Raw genomic sequence first — 23,086 nt, forward strand, 5'->3', positions numbered from 1 at the left:
CAGGGGTCACTCCAGCAAGGAGAAGGCCTGCCTGTATAAAATGAAGAGCAAGGATTTGCACTGGTGATGTAATCCAGGGGATCCAAAGAATGGTCAGGAGCATGTGCTGTCTCCCTGGCTGAGCACGGGCCTGCCTGTAGCCAAGACCAGTACCCTGGGCAGATGGGAACATGGCCACGTAGGTATAAAATAAAGTTTTCCATTTTTTTTCTTTTTACTTAATCCTGTCACAACCCTGTGTAGCACGTGGTCATAAACCCATTTTATAGAGGAAGAAACGGAGGTTCAACTGTGTTTAAATAACCTGCCCTGGGTCCTGTAAGTAGGCATTAAAGAAGATAAAACTCAAAGCCCAGTCTGACTCCTACTCAGTTCTGCTGCTCTCCCAAAGCAGGCTGACTCAGGACTGCAAATGTCCCTCGGAAGGTACGCAATAATATTGCTGCTTTGCTCCTCAACTGGAGAAGGGGACAGGACTGATTGGAGAAGCAATAGGTGTCCAGGAAGTGTCTACCTTTGCAAACAAATTTCTGATAGTGAGATATATTCTAGATTGAATCCTTTTTTTTTTTTTTTTTTTGCTTTATGCGGGCCTCTCACTGTTGTGGCCTCTCCCGTTGTGGAGCACAGGCTCCGGACGCGCAGGCTCAGCGGCCATGGCTCACGGGCCCAGCCGCTCCGTGACATGTGGGATCTTCCCGGACCGGGGCACGAACCCGTGTCCCCTGCATCCACAGGCGGACTCTCAACCACTGCGCCACAAGGGAAGCCCTAGATTGAATCCTTTTTATCCACAGAATTATTGTTATGTTGTTTTCATAATAATAATAGTCAATACCCAGTGCTTATTATATGCCAGACACTATTCTAAGTACTATGCGTATATTAACTCATTTAACCACCATAACAATCCAGTGAAATCCACATTATTTGCTTTTCCTAAACATTTCACTGAAGTATGAGATTTATGGGAAGGGTACGCACATCCGAAGTATAGAGCAGGATGAGTTCTTACAAGGCAGGCATACCACGTAACCACCACCAAGATCAAGAAGCAAAACGTTACCAGCCCCCAGAAGCCCCTCTGTGCCTCCTAGTAGTCATTCTCCCTCTGACCCAAGAGTAACCATTGTCCTGGGTGTCAGTACTATTTTAATCTCATCGGACAGATGCGGAAACTGAGGCACAAAGAGGTTAAAGGGTTTGCCGAAGGTAACACAGTTATAACTGGCGGAGTTGGGATTCGGACTCGGGCAGTCTGGCTCCAGAGAATGTGCTCATGTCCCTGAGACATAACCAGGAGAAAACAGTAGGTTGGTGGTAGTTTTTAATGGCACAGAATCATAATAGTGGAGTCATTAGCCTTTGTCTTTGGTCTGAAAATCAGTTGTTCAAATTCGTATAGTCTTGGAACTCTAATCCTACTTTCAAATTGCAAGGATAGAAACTCGCTTTTCAGAGCCTCCCATTCATTGTACTTACTGCCGTCAGGTGCTTTACATGTATTATCCCGCTTAAACCTCCAAACACAGCTGGACAATAGGTAGTATTATCCCCATTTTATAGATGAGAAAACTGAGGCTCAAAAGTGAAGAACTAACTGAAGGATACTCTGTGCCAGAGGCAAGGCTTGAATCTGGCTGTCTCATTCCAGAACCCACATCTTAAGCTACCATGGTAATGCCTATCTTACTTTCTGTGTCAACTGTGAATTAATTCTACACACGTTAATCATGATAATTTTATGTGATTATTGTCATTGCCATTATTATTGTTATTCCCATCACACTTCCTTGTGCAGACTCTTACATTGGGCTTACATTGTCCATTTGGGCTCACATTGACATCTGTGCCAGGCCTGCCTCCCAGTAGAGTGAGAGGCCACAATATTTAATTCATTCTCCAATTAATGAGCATTTGCCCTGTGTCAGGCACTGTACTGGGCACTGGGGATGCAGAGACAAATAAGACATAGCTCTGCCCTGACGATGGTCCTGGTGAAAGGACAACAGAAGAGATTCACCGTGTGCTGGCTCATTTACTCCATGCATGCCACCTCACTGACACCCCCCCAACAACTCCCATACAAGATAAGGACCCCCGTTCTCAGCTGAGGTAGCAGAGGTGGATCTGGGCCCCTGCTCCTCAAGGTCCAGGACCAGCTTATTTCCTCCACCTCCAGCCCCCGGCTTCCTCAGCCAGGGAGACAGCACATGCTCCTGACCATTCTTTGGATCCCCTGGATTACATCACCAGTGCAAGTCCTTGCTCTTCATTTTATGACCTGGTTCTAAGTCCTGTCTTTTGTCACTAGCTGCCCAATCCCCTCCCTAGATAGGCAGGGTGAGCCCCGTCTGTGCAGAGGACTGGTGTGGTTTGAAAAAGTGCAGCTGATACTTTATATTTTAGCGCAGGAGTTGAGGGGACCCATTGTTTTCATACAACCAACTTTAGAAAGTAAGGTTCAGTAGAATCTTCTTGACTCGAGAAGATACACCGAAGGTACAGTGATCCTCAAGTGGACCCCACTTTTACGTAGGGATGTATATCATGGGCATTGGATTCTATATTTATCCTAGGAGGGTATGAGTAGAAAAAAAAAAGTTTTAAAAACCTTAGTCTAGACAAAAAAGGAAGGAGACAGGGAGCCAAACACAGCTGCAAATCAGAATGTACATTGGTGATGGTTCAGGGCAGAATTACCTTGTCGTGTGGCATTTGGTCACCATCATTCATGCGTTGTTATTTTTCACTGTCTGTTATGACTTTATTCTGTGTTCTGGACATAACACTAATATGTTTATCAACTCATTGTGCTGTAATTTATACACAGCAAACCATCCATTTAAAGTGTATGATTCGGGCTTCCCTGGTGGCGCAGTGGTTAAGAATCTGCCTGCCAATGCAGGGGACACGGGTTCGAGCCCTGGTCTGGGAAGATCCCACATGCCGCGGAGCAACTAAGCCCGTGTGTCACAACTACTGAGCCTGCGCATCTGGAGCCTGCGCTCCGCAACAGGAGAGGCCGCGACAGTGAGAGGCCCGCACACCGCGATGAAGAGTGGCCGCCGCTCGCCGCAACTAGAGAAAGCTCTCGTGGATAGACCTAGAGTCTGTCATACAGAGTGAAGTTAGTCAGAAAGAGAAAGACAAATACCGTATGCTAACACATATATACGGAATTTAAAAAAAAATGTCATGAAGAACCTAGGGGCAAAACGAGAATAAAGACACAGACCTACTTGAGAATGGACTTGAGGATATGGGGAGGGGGAAGGGTAAGCTGTGACAAAGCGAAAGAGAGGCATGGACATATATACACTACCAAACGTAAGGTAGATAGATAGTGGGAAGCAGCCGCAGAGCACAGGGAGATCAGCTCGGTGCTTTGTGACCGCCTGGAGGGGTGGGATGGGGAGGGTGGGAGGGAGGGAGATGCATGAGGGAAGGGATGTGGGAACAGATGTATATGTATGACTGATTCACTTTGTTATAAAGCAGAAACTAATTAAAAAAAAAAAAAAGAAATCTAGAAACAATAAATGCTGGAGAGGGTGTGGAGAAAAGGGAACACTCTTGCACTGCTGGTGGGAATGTGAATTGGTACAGCCACTATGGAGAACGGTATGGAGGTTCCTTAAAAAACTACAAATAGAACTACCATATGACCCAGCAATCCCACTACTGGGCATATACCCTGAGAAAACCATAATTCAAAAAGAGACATGTACCAAAATGTTCATTGCAGCTCTATTCACAATAGCCCGGAGCTGGAAACAACCTAAGTGTCCATCATCGGATGAATGGATAAAGAAGATGTGGCACATATATACAATGGAATATTACTCAGCCATAAAAAGAAACGAAACTGAGCTATTTGTAATGAGGTGGATAGACCTAGAGTCTGTCATACAGAGTGAAGTTAGTCAGAAAGAGAAAGACAAATACCGTATGCTAACACATATATACGGAATTTAAAAAAAAAATGTCATGAAGAACCTAGGGGCAAAACGGGAATGAAGACGCAGACCTACTTGAGAATGGACTTGAGGATATGGGGAGGGGGAAGGGTGGGCTGTGACAAGGCGAAAGAGAGGCATGGACATATATACACTACCAAACGTCAGGTAGATAGATAGTGGGAAGCAGCCGCAGAGCACAGGGAGATCAGCTCGGTGCTTTGTGACCGCCTGGAGGGGTGGGATGGGGAGGGTGGGAGGGAGGGAGATGCATGAGGGAAGGGATGTGGGAACAGATGTATATGTATGACTGATTCACTTTGTTATAAAGCAGAAACTAATTAAAAAAATGAATAAATAAACTTAAAAAAAAAATGGATAACCAGTGGACCTACTGTATAGCACAGGGGACTCTGCTCAATGTTATGTGGCAGCCTGGATGGGAGGGGAGTTTGGGGGAGAATGGGTACATGCATATGTATAGCCGAGTCCCTTTGCTGTGCATCTGAAACTATCACAACATTGTTAATCGGCTATACTCCAATATAAAATAAAAAGTAAAAAAAAAAACTTTCCCCTAAAAAAAAAAAAAAAAAAAAAAGAAACGAAGACCCAACACAGCCATAAATAAATAAATAAATAAATAAATAATTTATATAAAATAAATAAATAAATAAATAAATAAAAATAAAAAAAATAAAGTGTATGATTCAATGAATTCTGAGTTTTATACATTCATGAAACCACTACCAATAATGATATAGAATATTTCCATCACCCTCAAAAGACCATTCTTTTTTTAAAAAAATATTTTGTTGCAGTGTTTTGTTTTTTTTAATAAATTTATTTAGTTTATTTATGGCTGCGTTGGGTCTTCGTTGCTGCGCACGGGCTTTCTCTAGTTGCAGCGAGTGGGGGCTACTCTTCGTTGTGGTGCGTGGGCTTCTCATTGCGATGGCTTCTCTTGTTGCGGAGCACAGCCTCTAGGCAAGTGGGCTTCAGTAGTTGTGGCTCGCGGGCTCTAGAGCGCAGGCTCAGTAGCTGTGGCGCACGGGCTTAGGTGCTCCGCAGCATGTGGGATTTTCCCGGACCAGGGCTCGAACCCGTGTCCCCTGCATTGGCAGGCAGATTCTTAACCACTGTGCTACCAGGGAAGCCCCATTCATTTTTGTTTAAATTTTATTTTATCTTGAGCTTCTCATATGCCAATCACTAGTCTACATGCTTTAAAAGTGTTAACCCATGTAATCCTCATCACACACATGAGGTGTAAGCACTGTATACAGAGGAGAAAACTGAGGCACAGAGAGATGAAGTGAAATGCCCAAGTTTACACAGCTGGTGAGTGGCGGAGCTAAGTGAGAACTCAGACAGACTGGCTTCCGGATCCTGTGGGCTTCCTCTGTAGGCTCTACTGCCTCTTGTTCATTCATGCATTCATTCAGAAATTGCCTGCTGTGGGCCAAATATTGAGGTAGGAGCTGAGAATACAGAGATCTGTCTTGGTGGCCCCAAGAAGCCCACAGACCAGGGAAGGAATCGAATGCCTGTATTAATGACTCTAGATCGACGTATTTTTCTGGTTGTGGGAGTAAACCATAGGCTACCATGGGGAAAGGCAAACTTTCTGCTCCCTCGGCCCCTTTGGGGTAAGGTTAGCCAGGCTCCACTGAGGTTCCAAGAAACGTTGAGGGAGACGGGACAGACTGCAAGAGAGCCGCTGTTGGTTGAACGCCTCTTCTGGGTGTCCTGGCAGTCTTGCTCACTCTTCTACGTACATTCACTTATCGAATCCTCATGACAACTCTATGAGGTGGGTACTATCGTGATCCCCATTTTACAGATGAAAACCTGGAGATTTATGAGGTTGAGCCTGTATCCACTCAGCCGCCCTGACCACCTCCCATTCTGATTTTTCCTTTCTTGTCCCGAAAGGCAGAGGTCAGACTAAGTCTGTCCGTGACAAAGTATAAAGGGAAAGACATTTTTGATTAATAATATTTATGGGAAGATGCCATTTTTGTGTGTTTCTCTGTGTAAGAAATGCCATTTGGAAAGCTGGTGTGCATGTCAGTATCATTTTTTTTTTTTTTTTCATTCTGAGAAAAAGCCTATAGAGTCTGGTGGGGGGAGGGTTTGCAGCTGGCAGGAGCTTTGGCATATGTTGTAACTAAAAAGAGAGGGAATGTGTTGGTGGGACGAGCTACCGGAGAGCTGTCTCGGTGTGCTGCGGTACTAGTAAGTGTTTTAATTGGGTAGGGTTTTTGGAGGACTATTTTGACATCTGCTCGTGTCTTTGCTGATTTTTCTTCACTTAGAGTAGGAAACACAAGCTGTGGATAAAATGACTTTAAAATAATTGGAAGTAAAGATATCTCTCTCAAAGTCGAATTTGAGAGGGACATTCTTTAAGAAGTGGAAAGGAAATTCCACTTCTAGGAATCCATCCTAAAGCACAAGGCTTTATGCCTACAGATTTCACAACAATATTATTTATAATAATTTCTCAAAAACTGGAAATAGCCAACAAAAGGGGCTTGGTTGGGTTTGTTTCTATGAAGTGGAACATTTTGTAGCAATTAGCAATGATCTTTACAAAGCTTTTAATGAAGTGAAATATTGCTTATATTGTAATAAATGAGAAAATCAGAAAGAAACATTACGAATTGTTTCAACTGTGTTTTAAAAAGTAGGGATTGGGGCAGAGGGTTGTGGAAGGAAATACACCAAAACATTATCTCCAGGTAGGGATTAGGATAACCACAGTTTTCTTCTTTGAACTTTTTTGTCTTTCCCATTTTTTTTTTACATATGTAATTTTTATGATACAAAAGACGTGTCATTTTGCATAAGAGAAAGCAAGCCCTCAGAGTGTTGGTGTAGCTGCATGCCCTACATAGATACTTGTTCTGAAGTCTGAGCAACTGGTTTGAGGACATCTTCAGAAGAGTCAGACTGGGTTCAAACGTCAACTCTGCCGCTCCCTAGCTGTGTGATTTGGACCAGTTTCTTTGACCTCTCTGAGCCTCCTCCTTACCACAGAGCTGGTGATACCTCCCTCACAGCATGGTCAGGGTTAAATGCGGTCACCCAGTAATGGCCCAGTTTCCTTCTCCATCAGCACCGCCCACTCCATCCCCCAGTTTGAGGGGTTTTGTTTTGTTTTTTGCCTTTCTTCATTCCTCTTGTTTCCTTGAGCCTTTCAGGGATAGGGCACCATCCAGCCAAGCTGGCCTCCGATTCTTTCCTTGGGAACATGAGCTTCAGGAAGGCCCTTGAGTCCATGCCAGCCCCTTTGGAAGAGGCCTTACCACCAGGAGGGCAGCATTGTCCTATGAGAGGAAACTGTGCCGACCCAGCTCCTCCTGGAGCCTGGTGCACGGGCATTTTGGTTACTAAGGGGACCCTGGCCTGCTAAGTCAGAAGAAAGAGCCAGGTTTTTTCCTCTTCTTCAGCCTGCTGCCATTGTTCAAAAAGTAAACACTCCACACAGCTTAAGCGGCAAGTCCTCCAACCAGGAGTGGGAAGAAATCAAAAGCCCATTCCAGCCCAGCCGTGGAGAGCCCACAAGGGCTGGTCTGTGTCACTGGGCCCCCACTGGGAACGCAGAAACAACACCCAATTCTGGTCCAGAATCAACAGCCCTGTCTCTGGGCCTTTCAGCCCGAGGCTTCTCTCCAATGGCCGGGCCCCTTGCCCCCATCTGTTTGGGGCTCTCTGGAGCTCTTTGGAGGTCAGATGAGGCAAACTTGGCGATTGTGAGGTGCAGCGACCCTCAGCTCAGTCCTCAAGGCCTGGAGTCACCGGCTGAGTTCCAGAGCCCCTCGTGGTCCCTTCTCCGATTCCGTGTCCAGTGCCAGTCTCAGCCTTTGAAGTGAGAGCCCAGCAGTTACCAACAGGGGCCAGAGGATTTTTGCCCTTAGGCCACTGCCGCTACAGTTTCCAGACTGGCCGTGGGTGACGTGTATATTATAAAAGCAATAATAATAGCGACTGTAAGGCCTACTGTGTGCCCAGTGCTGTGCACACACCACCCCTAATTCGCACCGCAGCCCCGGGGAAGAGGGCTGGGGTGAGGTGAGCAGTCACAGTTATCTTCTCGATTTTACAGATAAAGAGGCCAGTTAGTAGCCACATAACCTTGGGCAAGCCACTTCACCTCTCTGAGCCTCAGTTTTTCATCTCTGAAATGGTGATCACTCACCTCCAGCTACTGTTGAAAATGAAAGAATCTGTGTGAAAGTACTTGAGAGCTCTGAAGTGTGATGTAAGTGAAAAAGGTTCTTGTTGAGGCTGTTTTGTAACTTCCTGCTCGTACACTGCGAAGTATTTAATCTGTTGGACTGCAAAGTGAGGCAGCTAAGGAGCCCTGGACAATTCATCATGAGTCTTAATGTTCTCAACTGTAAAATGGGATTGTGCTTTGTAAAACACTAGTTATCAGTGCTGTTTGCTGATAGCATTTTACCCTGTGAATAAAGCAGTCAGTTAATATCAGTTTTGGGATTTGGAGGAAAGAATAAACTTCTAAGTAGGCAAACCTGTCCCTCCCCTGCGGCTCTCAGCCCACAGGAAGCATTTAGTAAATGTATGAATTGATTGATAGGTTTGTGGACTGACTAGCCGCTGGAAAAGTCAACAGCAGAAGAAATTTGAGGCTCCTGGTCTTGTTGAGCGGAAGGGTTCCAGGATCCTGCCCTCTGGGAAGTGTTATTTCAACCTTAGGAGGCTTCTGACCAGCATGGTTCCAACCCTCCTGCTGGGAAGAATCTCAAAATGTTTACTTAGGTATGAAATTCTGTCCTAGAGGCTGGGATTTGAGACAACAAACATCAACCAATATTAATGAGCCCTTACCAAGTGCCAGTCATTTTGTTGGGTGCTGGTTATTATGCAGTGCTGAACCAAACTGATGAGCCCCTGAGGGAGGGGGCTTCTGGAGCCAGCAGCGGGGGGGGGGAGGCAGGCAGGCAAAGGGGTGCTAGGGCTCAGAGCGACAAGGGTGGCAGAGGTCAGTTTCACTGGGGGTGTCTGATGACGAAGAGGTTGAGGTGCAGTGCAAGAATATGAGCTGTGGAGGTGGGTGGCCGGTGCTGTGTCACCTCTGCCACTCACCTCACCTCTCTGAACCTCATTTTCCTCAAGTTACCTAAAATGAAGGTAATAGTGTGCACTTTGCAGGATTTGATAAGAATTAAATGAGAATTAGTAAGTGAAACATAGAGCAAGCACTAGTAGGCATCTACTACACTTTAATTGTTGTCCATTTCCAGGGCATTAGCAAACTTAAGCTTAAGCAGCCATTGGGACGTCCAGCTCCATTGCTAACCTATACGGTGCTCTTGGATGAATTAGGAAAAGGTGTCCTAATTCCCTCCCTCCACCAGCACCCACCCCCGCCTTCAACTGTTGCCACTCAGCAAGCACATGGGTTGGCAGATCTCAGCCTCACTTTGGCTGGCTGGGCGTGCTTAGGCAGTGCACCCCTGCACAGTCGTACCCAGTAGCTCAGAGGGTGGCTAATAATGAAACTGACCCCTTCTACATAGGGTGACCACTTAGCCCGTCTTATGCTGCTGCCCTGGTGTAATATGCTCGTTCACATCCACAGCTGTCCCAGTTTGGACCACAAATTATAGGGTCTTTCTGCTTAATCAGGACAAAATGAAAGTTCTAGACTCTAAAGAAATGAGCTTTGATATATGATGGGGTAAGAGGATTGAATGAGATTGGAAGTGTTAGGTAGGCAGGAGGAAAGTAGAGATGGATTCTAGCAGTGGGTAAACAGTGTGATTGAAAACTAGCTTACATACAGTCTTATACTTCTACAGACGATGGACAGTTGCTCCCAGATGGTGGGCTCTTCTTTTCTCATGTTTGGTGAGACCAAACACGAACACCTAGTAGGCACAAGTCTCCCTTACCCTTCCTACTACTGTACCAGTAGAATAACGCGTTATGGCCAGAGCCTCGGAGCCATGATTCACTAGCTGGATTTCTATGGAAAATGGAACCAATTTGAAAGTGTGACCTTTCTACTTAATGTTAAAGAGAAATGTTAATGTGTTAACACTAGGCCATACAACGTATTCCATACCCAGAAATGCCAAGATCCGAAGGAGATGGGCAAGTAGTCTTTGGTAAATGAGAGGGGATGGATTGAGTGGGGCTGTCATAAGACCCTAGCTGTATATCAGAGTTCCTGGAGCCAGAGGTTTAGACTTCAGCTTCTTCTTCTTCTTCTTCTTCTTTTTTTTAATTTGAACATATAGGAAAAGAAATAATGTTGGGGTATAAAGATCTCTCCCCCTAGCTGTGTGACCTAGGGCATGTTAACTTAGTCTCTGAAACCCTTTCCACTCCTGGGACTTGGGGATGACCATACAAGCTCACAGAGTTTTTGTCACAGTTAAATGGCCTCAAACATGTGAACTGCCCGGCACTGAGCCTGCCACGGAGTATACCTTGGTCAGATGTCACTTTTCTTCCTTACTCCCCTTTCCCAGAGAAAGCCAGAGAAGTATCTGTGTCTTCGTGGGGCTTCAATGATTTTCTCTTCTGGATTTTTTTCTTACTTGCAGAAAGTCAGAAACATGGCCCTGGATGATGTCGTGATTCTGAACGTGGACACCAACACCCTGGAAACCCCCTTTGATGACCTCCAGAGCCTCCCAAATGACGTGGTGGGTAATGAGCTCTTGAGTTCTGACTCTCCGGAGCTCATGCAGTGAACGTGCCTTTGGGGAGGAGAAGGGCTGGATACAGCTGTGGTTTTCCTGTAGCCTAAGAACTGCGGTTGGTTTCTGTTACCTCTGGAACCTTTGTCTCGGTGAAGGAAGTTGGGAGGTGGTTCATTTTTTTAGTCTTGTTTTGCTCTCGTAACCCTCATCGGAAGTGACCCCAGGGTCTAGGCGGCCCCTCTTTCTGTGGAGCCTGGGGGTCTTGCCATCCTCATTGCCATTGCTGTGTCCAGAGAGCAGGACGGCCTCCCGGGGTAACCCCACTGAAGGCGGGTGGAAGGGCTTCAGTGTGAGCAATTTGGGGCACTTCAGGCCTACACTGTTTTTCCTGTGCCATCGTCAAACGCAGCTGTTTCCCACGCAGCAGGGTATCTGCTGCCAGTGCTCTGAATGTGGCTCCACGTGCCCTAAATCTTTCTTAGTTACCTCAGGTCTAGACGGAAGGTGGGCCTATTTAGCGAAAAGCAACTGGATGCCACATTTGCCACGCTGACATCTGACCACACACCTGTCTCATGTTGCCACTCAGAGCTGCCTTGTGGGTGGCTGTTGGAAGTAGACCCAGCCTCCCCCATTGTTTATACGAATGAGGAGGGTCGGGGTTCCCTGGGAAGTACAGTTCTGATGTTTGTGGTTTGGCCTCCAAAACTCTGCTTGCAAGAAAGTCTGTAAAGTCACACTGGCTTACAGGCTGGAAGGAGTGGGTGTTCCTGGCCGTGTGTGCTGATGCGGGGCTGGGCTTGCGTGGTGGCAGGTGGCCACTGCCGCTGCATTCCTGCCAGGAGTCCCAGTGGCACCTGGGGGTTAGCTGTCTGGGGAGATTGCTGCTTGTTGGTGGATGGTTTGCAGCAGGGTTTCAGACTCCTCTGCTCTTAACTCACTGTGAGATTTGGGGGGTCCTTTGTGCCATAATTGAACAGTGGCTACGATTCATTGACTTCTATGCGTTAAACACTCATCACTGACTTCCCATTTACTCTTCACACAGCTCTGAGGAAGGTATTTTTCTCATCCTCACTTTACCCACAGAGCTAAAAAGAGGGGGAGCCAAGAAGTGAACCCAGCTCTGTCACTCCACAGACCCCCCCGAGCCCCGCCGCCCCCGAGGTGCCTTCTGCATTTGGGGTCTCCTTCAGCTGGCATCCTAGCCCCATGGAGGAGGTGAGGGAGAAAAGAACCTCAGGGAGCACGTGTCTTGCCACAGATCATACGGCTGGCGGGGGCAGAGCTGTGATTGGAGCCTAGTCGGGATGACACCCAGCCCGTGCTGTCTCCAGTCCGTGTACACGGTCCCACTCTGAGGCAGAGAGAGATGACAGCGTAGGAGGAATACAAGTGCCAGGACCCTATGAGGTTTGCTGTTGATCACGTCAGGACAGGGTACGTGGTTGCGTCTCAGGGCCTCTGGGCTGCAATTTGAGTTCTTTTTGGTCCAAGGAATTTGAGCTTTCTATTCCGGTTCCCTTTCAGTGGAAAAGTTCTCCCTGTAAGTCATGGGTGTCTTAGGTATATGGACCTTGCAAGTGCTGAATAAATGTGGCAAGTGAGCCTGGGGTATTTGAAGTACAAGGAATGGCCAGGGGCCCCAGGCAGCCCAAGATGAGTGACTTGATGGCTCAGAGACCACGGAATGGACTGACTGTCCCGTATGCAGTGCTCTGAGCCAGGGCTGGGCATCGAACAGCAAAGATGAAGCAGATCTAGTCCTTTCCTTCAAAGAGCATATTCCAGTGGGGGAAACAGACATGTGAATCACATATATCTCAGGGCATAGCATAACAGGGGCCACAAAGAAAATAGGAATCAGACGCAGAGGAGCCCAGGGAGAGGGTAATGAAGGCTTCCTGAAGATGGCACATTCCAAGATGCCTTTCAGCTGATCAGTGAGGGAGCCTCAGGGAACCAAGGAAACTTGAGCAAGGTCTTTTCCCTCTCTGAGCTTCAGTTTCCCATCCTCAAAAGAGGACTGCTAGGCCTGTCATTAGATCGATCGTTGTGGCAGGTAACTGAGATGGGGGTGTTCGTCAGTGCTTGACACCGTGCTCACTTGTCAGTGTTTGAAAAATGGTGCTGCCTTTGTTCTTAATAAAATCATTGTCAATAATTACAGCCAGAGTTAGAGGACAGTTGGTTCCCTCCATGTCCTAACAGTTCTCAGCCCACATGGAAAGGACCTCCCATTTGCAAGCTGGTTTGTGGAGGGTTGAGAATGTTCCACAGCAGTTGTTTCCAGAATGGGGCTTTAGACTCATCAAAGATTCCAAGATAGTAGTGAGGAGGGAATATGGTCCATATAGTACTTATTGTGTTTCAGTGGAATTCATAGATTTGATTTTTTTTAACTCAGAAAACCAGTTTTTTATTTTTAAAGCTCTGCCATATATCTCTAGTGGGTGTCTGTGGTTACCTGCCACACTCATTCCAGATTGTCCGTGTAGCCAGCAAACAGAGTCTGGCCAACAGCAGACGAAGCCAGAGAGTCACACTGGGGCAGCCGTGCCTTGCTGCTGGTACTGATAACTTGTTGCCTCAGTTCATCTACAGTGACCTTGCCCTTCAAGTCCCAGATCTGGATGCTGGGCCTGTGGCAGCAGAGCCAGTATCTGTTGGGGCTGAAGCACAGGGCGCTGATGATGTCCACACCATCTAGTGTTGAAAGGCGCCTGCCTTCATTGAGGCTACATGAGCTGTCAAGTCCTTGAGAGGGGAAATCTTGTCCGGTACACCTTTGCATCCTCTGCTCGTGGTACAGAACCAGGTCCTTTCAGTGTATCAGCATGTCCACAGTTGACCTCACAATCTCCCCTTTTGCCAAAGCTACTTGTTTACTGCATCTGACAGATTCCACTTCTTAAACTTTCCCAAATCCTTGTCTCCATCCCTCCTAAACACCACCTAATCCAAGCTCTTATTTCTCTCCTGTACTGTTTCTAGCAGCCTCTGAACTGGTTCTTCAGACTCCAGCCCTTCTTCCTCATGTACTAGAGAGCCCTTTCCAAAACATAAATTTAACTTTATTTCTTCCTACTGAAAACCATTTCATCGATGAATATAATTTTAAAAACAAAAAACAAGTTCTGAAGACAAAAACATCCTTCTATAACTTCCCAGTGCCTATAGATTAGAGGCAAGTTCCTTTTGTTGGCTTTGGAATCAGACCTTTGTTTAAATTCTGGCTTCTTCACTTACTAATCATGTGATCTTGGGCAAAATTATGTAAGCTCTCTGAGCCTTAGTTTCCTTATAAGATGTGGTTGTGAGAATTAAATGTAATGAATATAAATATGTATAAAGCAGTTATCCTATGAGCTCTATAGGTGGTAGTCAATGATGATGAATTACGGATGCAAATGATGGTTAGCATGGCATGCAGGGCCCTCCTTTATGATAGGATCCTCCCATTTTTTCCCCATAACTTTAGCTCTTTCCTGTCCTTGCTTCAAACCCTATGTTATAGGTGTTTGGCATTAGTAGTTCTCCCAAGCTTACATGCTGTTTCATAACTTTATACTTTGCATACAGTTTCTTTTGTCCCAAATGTCCTACCCCATCTGTCGATCACTAATGAAAAATGAAACTCATTTTTCAAAACTTCGGCTAAACCTAAGTCTGTAAAAACCTTCCCTGACCTCTCCAAGTAGATTTGACCATACCTTTCTCTTTGTCCTCACAAACCCTTATATTGCTTATAAAATTATACTTACCATCCAGCGGTATAATTTATTACACATTTCTGGCTTTCTCTTTTAATTGTGAGTTCTTTGAGGGCAGGAATCAAGTTTTATTCATCTTTGTTTCCGAGGGATGTAGCAGCCACTGAATAGATAGATGGAAGGATGGAAGGGACATATGGATTGGGTTATTTTGGTAGATGAAATCTTGCAAAACATGGCATCCATGCTGGAAATTTTATTAAAAGAGGCCTTTGTTCTGCTTCTAGCCATGATGGAATAATTGGAACTGAATTTCTCCTCCCTCCATTTACAAATAAAAATCTGGGCAAATATGAAAACAGCTGTTTTCACGTATTGGACAACAAGCAGTGCAGGAATATAATCCCTGAGAGAAAGGAAGCAATTGAGATGAGGCCTATGATCCCTCTGGCTTTCTGCCTTGAGGCATTTTCTGGACCCTGTTGCTAGAGGGGACTCCCCAGCAAAGCACACAATCTTGCTGAATCAAGGGGGTAGAGATCTGAGTTTGAGGGAGAGGTGGTTTAAATTTGTGGGTCAGAGTACCAGATAGGAGGGAGCTACTCAGCAAAAATCTGAATTGAGTCCTCTTCACTAATCTTGTGTAGGCTGATGTGCCCGTGTGTAGAGGGGAGCTCCTAAGAGTAGGAGCCATTCAAGCTCCAGCCAGCCAGGGTAAGATCTTGTTGGTCACTCAGGCAATCGTTAGAGACCCACAGAGGCCATGCCTTGGTGCAGTAGTCTAAATTAGCTCTAGAGTAAAGATGATTTTAGCCCTGCCCTAACACAGCTTAAAATCAAGCCTTGAGGAACACAAGACAGAGCTTCTGTGATACTGGTAATGTTCTGGCTTTTGATCTGAGTGCCAAGTACATGGCAATTTATCAAGCTGTACACAAAGTATATGTGTACTTTTATGTATGTATGTTAAACCTCAGTAAAAACTTTTAAACAAAACCATTTCTTTTTAAGCCTTATCAGGATCAACCTGATATACAGGAAAATTAACCTGTCAAAGTAAACTTCAACCCTCTTTTAAAAAAGACAACAAAATCTGACACCCAACAATGTAACATTCACAATATCTAGCATCCTCTCAAAAAAAATACTAGACAGGTGGGAATGTAAATTGATACAGCCACTATGGAGAACAGTATGGAGGTTCCTTAAAGAACTAAAAAGAGAACTACCATACGACCCAGCAATCCCACTACTGGGCATATACCCTGAGAAAACCATAATTCAAAAAGAGTCATGTACCAAAATGTTCATTGCAGCTCTATTTACAATAGCCAGGACATGGAAGCAACCTAAGTGTCCATCAACAGATGAATGGATAAAGAAGACATGGCACATATATACAATGGAATATTACTCAGCCATAAAAAAGAACGAAACTGAGTTATTTGTAGTGAGGTGGATGGACCTAGAGACTGTCATACAGAGTGAAGTAAGTCAGAAAGAGAAAATCAAATACCGTATGCTAACACATATATATGGAATCTAAAAAAAAAAAAAAAAAGGTCAGAAAAGCCTAGGGGCAAGACAGGAATAAAGATGCAGACCTACTGGAGAATGGACCTGAGGATATGGGGAGGGGGAAGGGTAAACTGTGACAAAGTAAGAGAGTGGCATGGACATATATACACTACCAAACTTAAAATAGATAGCTAGTGGGAAGCAGCTGCATAGCAGCAGGAGATCAGTTCGGTGCTTTGTGACCACCTAGAGGGGTGGGATAGGGAGGGTGGGAGGGAGGGAGATGCAAGAGGGAAGAGATATGGGGACATATGACATGTATAACTGATTCACTTTGTTATAAAACAGAAACTAACACACCATTGTAAAGCAATTATACTCTAATAAAGATGTTAAAAAAAATACTAGACATGTTGAGAATCGGGAAAAATGTAACCCATAACCAAGAGAAAAATTAGTTAACAGAAACAAACTCAAAAATGATGATATGATGGAATTAGCAGATGAGAACCTTAAGATAGACATTATAAAAGTTATAAGTATGCTCATGAATTTAAAGGGAGACTTGAACTAAATGAGGAGAGAAATGGAAGATATAAAAAGAATGAATGAAAGGGAATATCTAGAGGTGAAAGATATAATACCTGGAATGACAATTTCACTGATAGGATTAAAAGGATATTAGACACTACAGCACAAATGATCAACTCAAGGCATAGCAATAAAAACTATCTATTATGAAGCATAGAAAGGAAAGAGACTGAAAAAGGTTGACAAAACCTCGAGGACCCATAGCACAATATCAAGAGGACTAACATACATGTAATTAGAATCCTAGAAGGAGAGGAGGGAGGAGAGAGACAGAAAAAATATTTAATGAGATTATAGCCAATTTTTTTTCAGTTTTGATGAAAACAATAAACTCAGAGTTCCAGGAAGCTCAATGAACCTCAAGCATAATAGACGCAAACAAAACCACACAAAGGTGCATCATGATAATTACTCAAAACAAGTGATACAAAGAAAAGTTTAAAATTAGCTAAAGAAGAAAGACACATTATGTAAAAGAAAAAAGTGATTACGGAAGACTTCTTGTAAGAAACAACATGAACCAGAAGATAATGGAATGACATTTTTTTTTCGTTTTTTTTTGGGGGGGTGGTTTTTTGCAGTACGTGGGCCTCTCACTGCTGTGGCCTCTCCCATTGCGGAGCACAGGCTCTGGACGCGCAGGCTCAGCGGCCATGGCTCACGGGCCCAGCCGCTCCGCGGCATGTGGGATCTTCCCAGACCGGGGCACGAACCCGCGTCCCCTGCATCGGCAGGCGGACTCTCAACCACTGCGCCACCAGGGAAGCCCTGGAATGCCATTTTTAAAGTAATGAAGGAAAATTTTCTTCAACCTCGATATCTATATCCAGTGAAAATATCCTTCAAAAATAAAGGCAAAATTAAAATTTCTTCAGACAAATAAAAAGTGAAAGAAGTCATTGTCAACAGACCTGCACTGCAAGAAATGTTAAAGGAGGTTCTTCACGTGGCAGAAAAATACCATAGAGAAACTTGGACAATAAGGGAGTGAAGAGTGCCAGGAGTAGTAAATATGTGGGTAAATGTAAGAGACTTCTTTTCTCATTTTTAATTTCTATAAAAGATAATTGAGTATTTAAAGTAAATAATATCAGTGTATTATGTGCTATATGTAGAAGTAAAATGTATGACAACAGTAGGACAAAGGACAGGGGCAGAATGGAAGTATACTGTTTTAAGGTTCTTAAATTACATGTAAACTGTTATAATATTATTTGAAAGTAGACTATTAAGTTAAAAATGTGTATTGTAGGGCTTCCCTGGTGGTGCAGTGGTTGAGAGTCCATCTGCCAATGCAGGGGACACGGGTTCGTGCCCCGGTCTGGGAAGATTCCACATGCTGCGGAGCAGCTGGGCCCGTGAGCCATGGCCACTGAGCCTGTGCGTCCGGAGCCTGTGCTCCGCAACGGGAGAGGCCACAACAGTGAGAGGCCTGTGTACCGCAAAAAAAAAAAAAAACCAAAAAAATGTGTATTGTAGGATTTCCCTCGTGTCACAGTGGTTAAGAATCCGCCTGCCAATGCAGGGGACACAGGTTCGAGCCCTGGTCCGGGAAGATCCCACATGCCACGGAGCAACTAAGCCCATGTGCCACAACTACTGAGCCTGTGCTCTAGAGCCCACGAGCCACAACTACTGAGCCTGCATGCCTAGAGCCTGTGCTCCGCAACAAGAGAAGCCACCACAATGAGAAGCCTGCACACTGCAACGAAGAACAGCCCCCGCTCGACACAACTAGAGAAAGCCCATGCACAGCAGTGAAGACCCAACACAGCCAAAAATAAATAAATAAATAATTTAAGAATGTATGTTGTAAACCTTAGAAGAGCTGCTAAGGAAAAAAAATAAGACAGTGATATATAGCTAATAAACCAATACTGAAGATCCAAAAGATTTTGGAGGTGGGAAGGATAAAGGAACCAAACACAGATGGAACAAATAGAAAAGTTAGCGAGGTGATAGATTTACCCAACTATAGTGATTATTACATTAAATGTACATGGTCTAAATACTCCACTTATTGGAGATTATTAAATTATATTTTAAAAGTAAGACCCAATTATATGCTGTCTACAAGAATTCCACTTTAAAGAGTCAGATGAAAAGTAAAAGGGTAGAGAAGATATACCATACAAACACTATTGAAGAGAATTGGTAGGGGAGAAGAGACAAATCTTCCTTATAAAAGAATTCAAATTAATATCTGTCGATATTGTCCTGTTTAGGAGAAGGAGCTTAATCTCTGTGTCTGTAACACACACACACACACACACACACACACACACACACACACACACACACACACACACACACACACACACACACACACACACACACACACACACACACACACACACACACACACACACACACACACACACACCCCACCCCCGCTTCAGTGTGGGCTGGACTTAGTGACTTACTTCCAAAACTAGTGTATATAAAGGGAAAAAGAGTAACTTTACTGGAGAAATGGCAGAAACTACCTTAACCAAGTGATGTCATGTGAATATCACTGTAAACTTGATATGATGTGATGAGGAGGATATGTCACCTTTGTGTTATTCTTTCCAGAAACCCAGTAAAATCATGACAGAACCTTCAGATAAACTCAAATTGAGGGACGTTCTATCAAATACCTGACCAGTACTTCTCAAAACTATCAAGGTCAGGGACTTCCCTGGCAGTCCAGTGGTTAAGACTCCGTGCTTCCACTGCAGGGGGCACAGATTCAATCCCTGGTTGGGGAACTAAGATACCACATGCCACGCAGTGCAGCCAAAAAAAAAAAAAAGTTTTTTTTTTTTTAATTTTTAAAGAAATCTATCAAGGTCATAAAAAACATAGGAAAGACTGGGGAACTGTCACAGACCAGAGGGGACTAAGGAGACATGACAACTAAATGCAGTGTGGAATTCTGGATTGGATTCTAGGATAGAAAAGACGCATTAATGGAAAAACTGGTGAAATCACAATAAAGTTTGGAGTTTAGTTAATAATAATGTACCAAAGTCAGTTTCTTAGTTTTGACAAATGCACCATGGTAATGTAAGATATGGGAAACTGAAACTGCATTGAGGAGTATCTGGGCACTCTCTCTAATATCTTTGCAACTTTTCTGTGAATCTAAGAATATTCCAAAATGTATATTTTTTGAAAAAGAGAAGCAGAAAAAAGGAATTAAGGGAGTATTAGGAACAATTTGATGCCTGTAATTTTGACAAATTGGATGAAATGAACAGATACCTTGAAATACACAAATTATATAAAGTGACTGAAGAAGGAATAGAAAATTGAAAAATAGTACTGTTTCTACTAAAGAAATTTGAATTTGTATTTAAAACTTTCCCACAAAGAAAACTCCAGGCCCAGGTAGCTTCACTGATTAATTCTATCATATATTTTAGGATACATCTTACACTAACTTTTTCAGAAAATAGAGAGGAAAGGAACACCTTCCACCGTATTTTATGAGGTCAGCATTACCCTGACATGAAAATCAAACAAAGAATTTACGAGAAAAAAAAAATTTGATCAATATACCTAACAAATATAGATGTAAAAACCTTTAACAAAATATTAGCAAATTGAATCCAGCAATATATAAAAAGGATAATACATCATGATCAAGTGTGTACAGATTGGTTAAATATTTGAAAATAAATCAGTGTGATTTACCGTATCAACAGACTACAAAAGGAAAACTATATCAAAACATAAGCCAAAAAAGTATTTTAGGAAAAATTCAACATCTGTCCTTGATAAAAGCTCTTAGCAAACCTAGGTATCCTCATAGTGATAAAGAGCATCTGGGAAGAACTTACAGCTAACACCGTACTTCGTGGTGAAAGACTGAATGCTTTACCCTTGAGAATGAGAACGAAAAAAGGATGTTTGCTCTTCCCATTTCTATTCAGCATTGTACTGGAGGTTCTAACCACTCACTAAGACAAGGAAAAGAAATAAAAGCCCTAAGGGTTAGAAAGAAGGAAGAAAAATTGTCTTTATTCAGACAACATGATCATGTATATGGAAAATCCAAAGGGGGTCTCATAAACAAATTTAGTAAAGGTACAGGATAAGGTTAGTATATAAAAACCGAATGTACTTCTATATACTAGTAATGAGCAATTGAAAAATTTTAAAGTACCATTTTAAATAGCATACAAAACACAGAATACTTAGGAATACATTTAACAAAATATGCACAGGATTTGTATACTGAAAGCTATAAAACATTTCTCAGAAAATAATTTAAAAGACCTAAACAAATGGAGAGATACTCCACTTTTTGGATTGGAAGACTCAATATTTTTAAGATGTTAATTTTTCCTAAATTGATCTATAGATTCAATATAATCCCAGCCCAAATTCCAGATGGCTTAAAAAAAAAAAACAACTTGAGCTGATTCTAACATGCACATGAATATGCGAAAGATCTAGAATAGCCAAAACAATGTTGAAAAAGAACAAAGTAGTAGGACTTGTATTACCTACTTTTAAGACTTCCAGTAAAGTTATAGTAAACGTAGATCAACATTGTAGGTAAACATAGAGTTCAATAGAACAGAATAAATAGTTCAGAATTAGGCCCACACATAAATCGTTAATTGATCTTCAACAAACATGCCAAAGTAATTCAACTGAGAAAGGATAGTTTTCTTCAACAAATGCTACTGGAAGAACTGGATATCTATATGGAAAAAAATGAGTGTTGACTTTTACCTCCTGCAAATATTAGCCCAAAATGGATTATAGACCTAAACTTAGAGGCAAAAACTATAAAATGAATAGAAGAAAAGATAGGAGAAAATCTTCATGAACTTAAGGTAAGCATAGTTTTCTTAGTTAAGACATAAAACACAGGGACTTCCCTGGTGGCGCAGTGGTTAAGAATCTGCCTGCCAATGCAGGGGGCATGGGTTCGAGCCCTGGTCCGGGAAGATCCCACATGCCACGGAGCAACTAAGCACACGCACCACAACTACTGAGCCTGCGCTCTAGAGCCCTCAAGCCACAACTACTGAGCCCATGTGCCACAACTACTGAAGCTCGCGCGCCTAGAGCCTGTGATCCGCCAGAAGAGAAGCCACCGCAATGAAGCCCACGCACCGCAGCAGAGAGTAGCCCCCACTCACTGCAACTAGAGAAAGCTCGCGAACAGCAACGAATACCCAATGCAGCCAAAAAAAAAAGTCACCATTTTAAAAATGAAGGGGCAAGCCACAAACTGAGAGAAAATATTCTTGCTACTTATATCTGCAAAAGGACTTTTTCCCCAGAATATATAAAGAACCCTTAAACTGAATAATAAGACAGCAGCCCAATTAAAAAATAGGCAAAAGACTTGAAGAGACACTCAACAATAAAAGATATTCAAATGGCCAATAAGGCTGTGGTAGGAGGGGCCGTGAGGAAGATAAGTCTGGTGTTTCTTAAGATGGCCTGATATGAAGGCTTCACACCTCCTGCCATCCCAAGCCTCCAGAGCTGCCCTGTGGCTGCCTTGTCCTTCAAGTGCAGAAGCCAGTTGAAATGTCAGGAATGGAGGCCAATGTGACCATCCCAATCTGGCAAAACAAGCCGCGTGGGGCTGCTCGAAGTGTAGTGAGAAGAATCGGGACCAACCTGCCCCTGAAGCCATGTCCCCGGGCATCCTTTGAGACCCTGCCCAACATCTCTGACCTGTGTCTGAGGCATGTACCCCCAGTCCCTACTCTGGCTGACATCGCCTGGATTGCTGCAGATGTAGAGGAGACTTATGCCCTGGTCAGGAGTGATACACGCCCCCTGAGGCACACCTGGAAGCCCAGCCCTCTGATCGTCATTCAGCGCAATGCCTCAGTGCCCAAACTGTGTGGGTCGGAGGAGAGGCTTCTGGCCTTGAAGAAGCCAGCCCTGCCAGCCCTTGGCTGCACCAAAGAGCTGCAGGATGAGCTGAGCCACCTGCGCAGCCAGATTGCTAAAATAGTGTCAGCTGATGCAGGAAGTTCAAATGTCTCTTCTCCCTTACCTTCTTTTGGATCCTCATTCCACTCTACAACTTCCTTTGTCATTAGTGACATCACCAAGGAGACCAAGGTACAGGTCCCTGAGCTTCCATCAGTCCCCCTGCTTTGTTCTGCCAGCGCCGAATGTTGCAAACCAGAACACAAAGCTACCTGCAGCTCGTCTGAAGAAGATGACTGCATCTCTGTCCAAGGCCAGCAGCTTTGCAGATATGATGGGTATCCACTGAGGGAAGCAGAGCCAAGACCTGAACTGGAGTTTATTGAAGGAGGAAGACCCTGCCATGCTTACCTCTGAGGTCCTAAGGAGGAAGTTTGCTCTGAAGGAAGAAGATACCAGTAGAAAAGGAAACTGATAGCACTCAGCTCTGCAAACTCAGTCTCAGGCTCCTGGAATTCCTTCAGTAGCTGCCTTCCTCACCGCAGATGCTTCTGCCTCTCAATTAGAAATCTTCTGCAACAGTCTTGCCGAAAGCTAGAGCTTGGACCAAGAGAAGAACTGCACTGTATGTTTTCCATACTTCAAACCTTAGCAGAAGCTAAGGCCTGTTTTGAGCTGAGACACGTTACAGGTAACTGTGTAGGTTGGAATGTCCCAGTTTAAAGGGTGAGATAGA

At 44.0% G+C, this 23,086-nt stretch overlaps 1 protein-coding gene and 1 pseudogene across 7 annotated transcripts in view; both read left to right on the top strand.

Annotated features, from left to right (window-relative positions):
* DENND1A (DENN domain containing 1A) overlaps nt 1–23,086 on the top strand; it is a 542,774-nt gene that overhangs the window by 350,532 nt on the left and 169,156 nt on the right. For all 6 annotated transcript variants that reach the window (XM_081236287.1, XM_081236288.1, XM_081236291.1 and 3 more), the window contains one exon: nt 10,541–10,642. In XM_081236287.1, the coding sequence (XP_081092413.1) occupies nt 10,541–10,642 (102 nt within the window). The remainder of the gene's footprint in view (nt 1–10,540; nt 10,643–23,086) is intronic.
* Nucleotides 21,882–22,825, top strand: LOC308618447 (mitochondrial fission regulator 1-like; annotated as a pseudogene). Its single transcript has one exon. The product of its transcript is annotated as a mitochondrial fission regulator 1-like (transcript).

The sequence above is a fragment of the Mesoplodon bidens genome (assembly GCF_964165515.1).
Source record: "Mesoplodon bidens genome assembly, chromosome: 6".
Lineage (NCBI taxonomy): Eukaryota > Metazoa > Chordata > Mammalia > Artiodactyla > Ziphiidae > Mesoplodon > Mesoplodon bidens.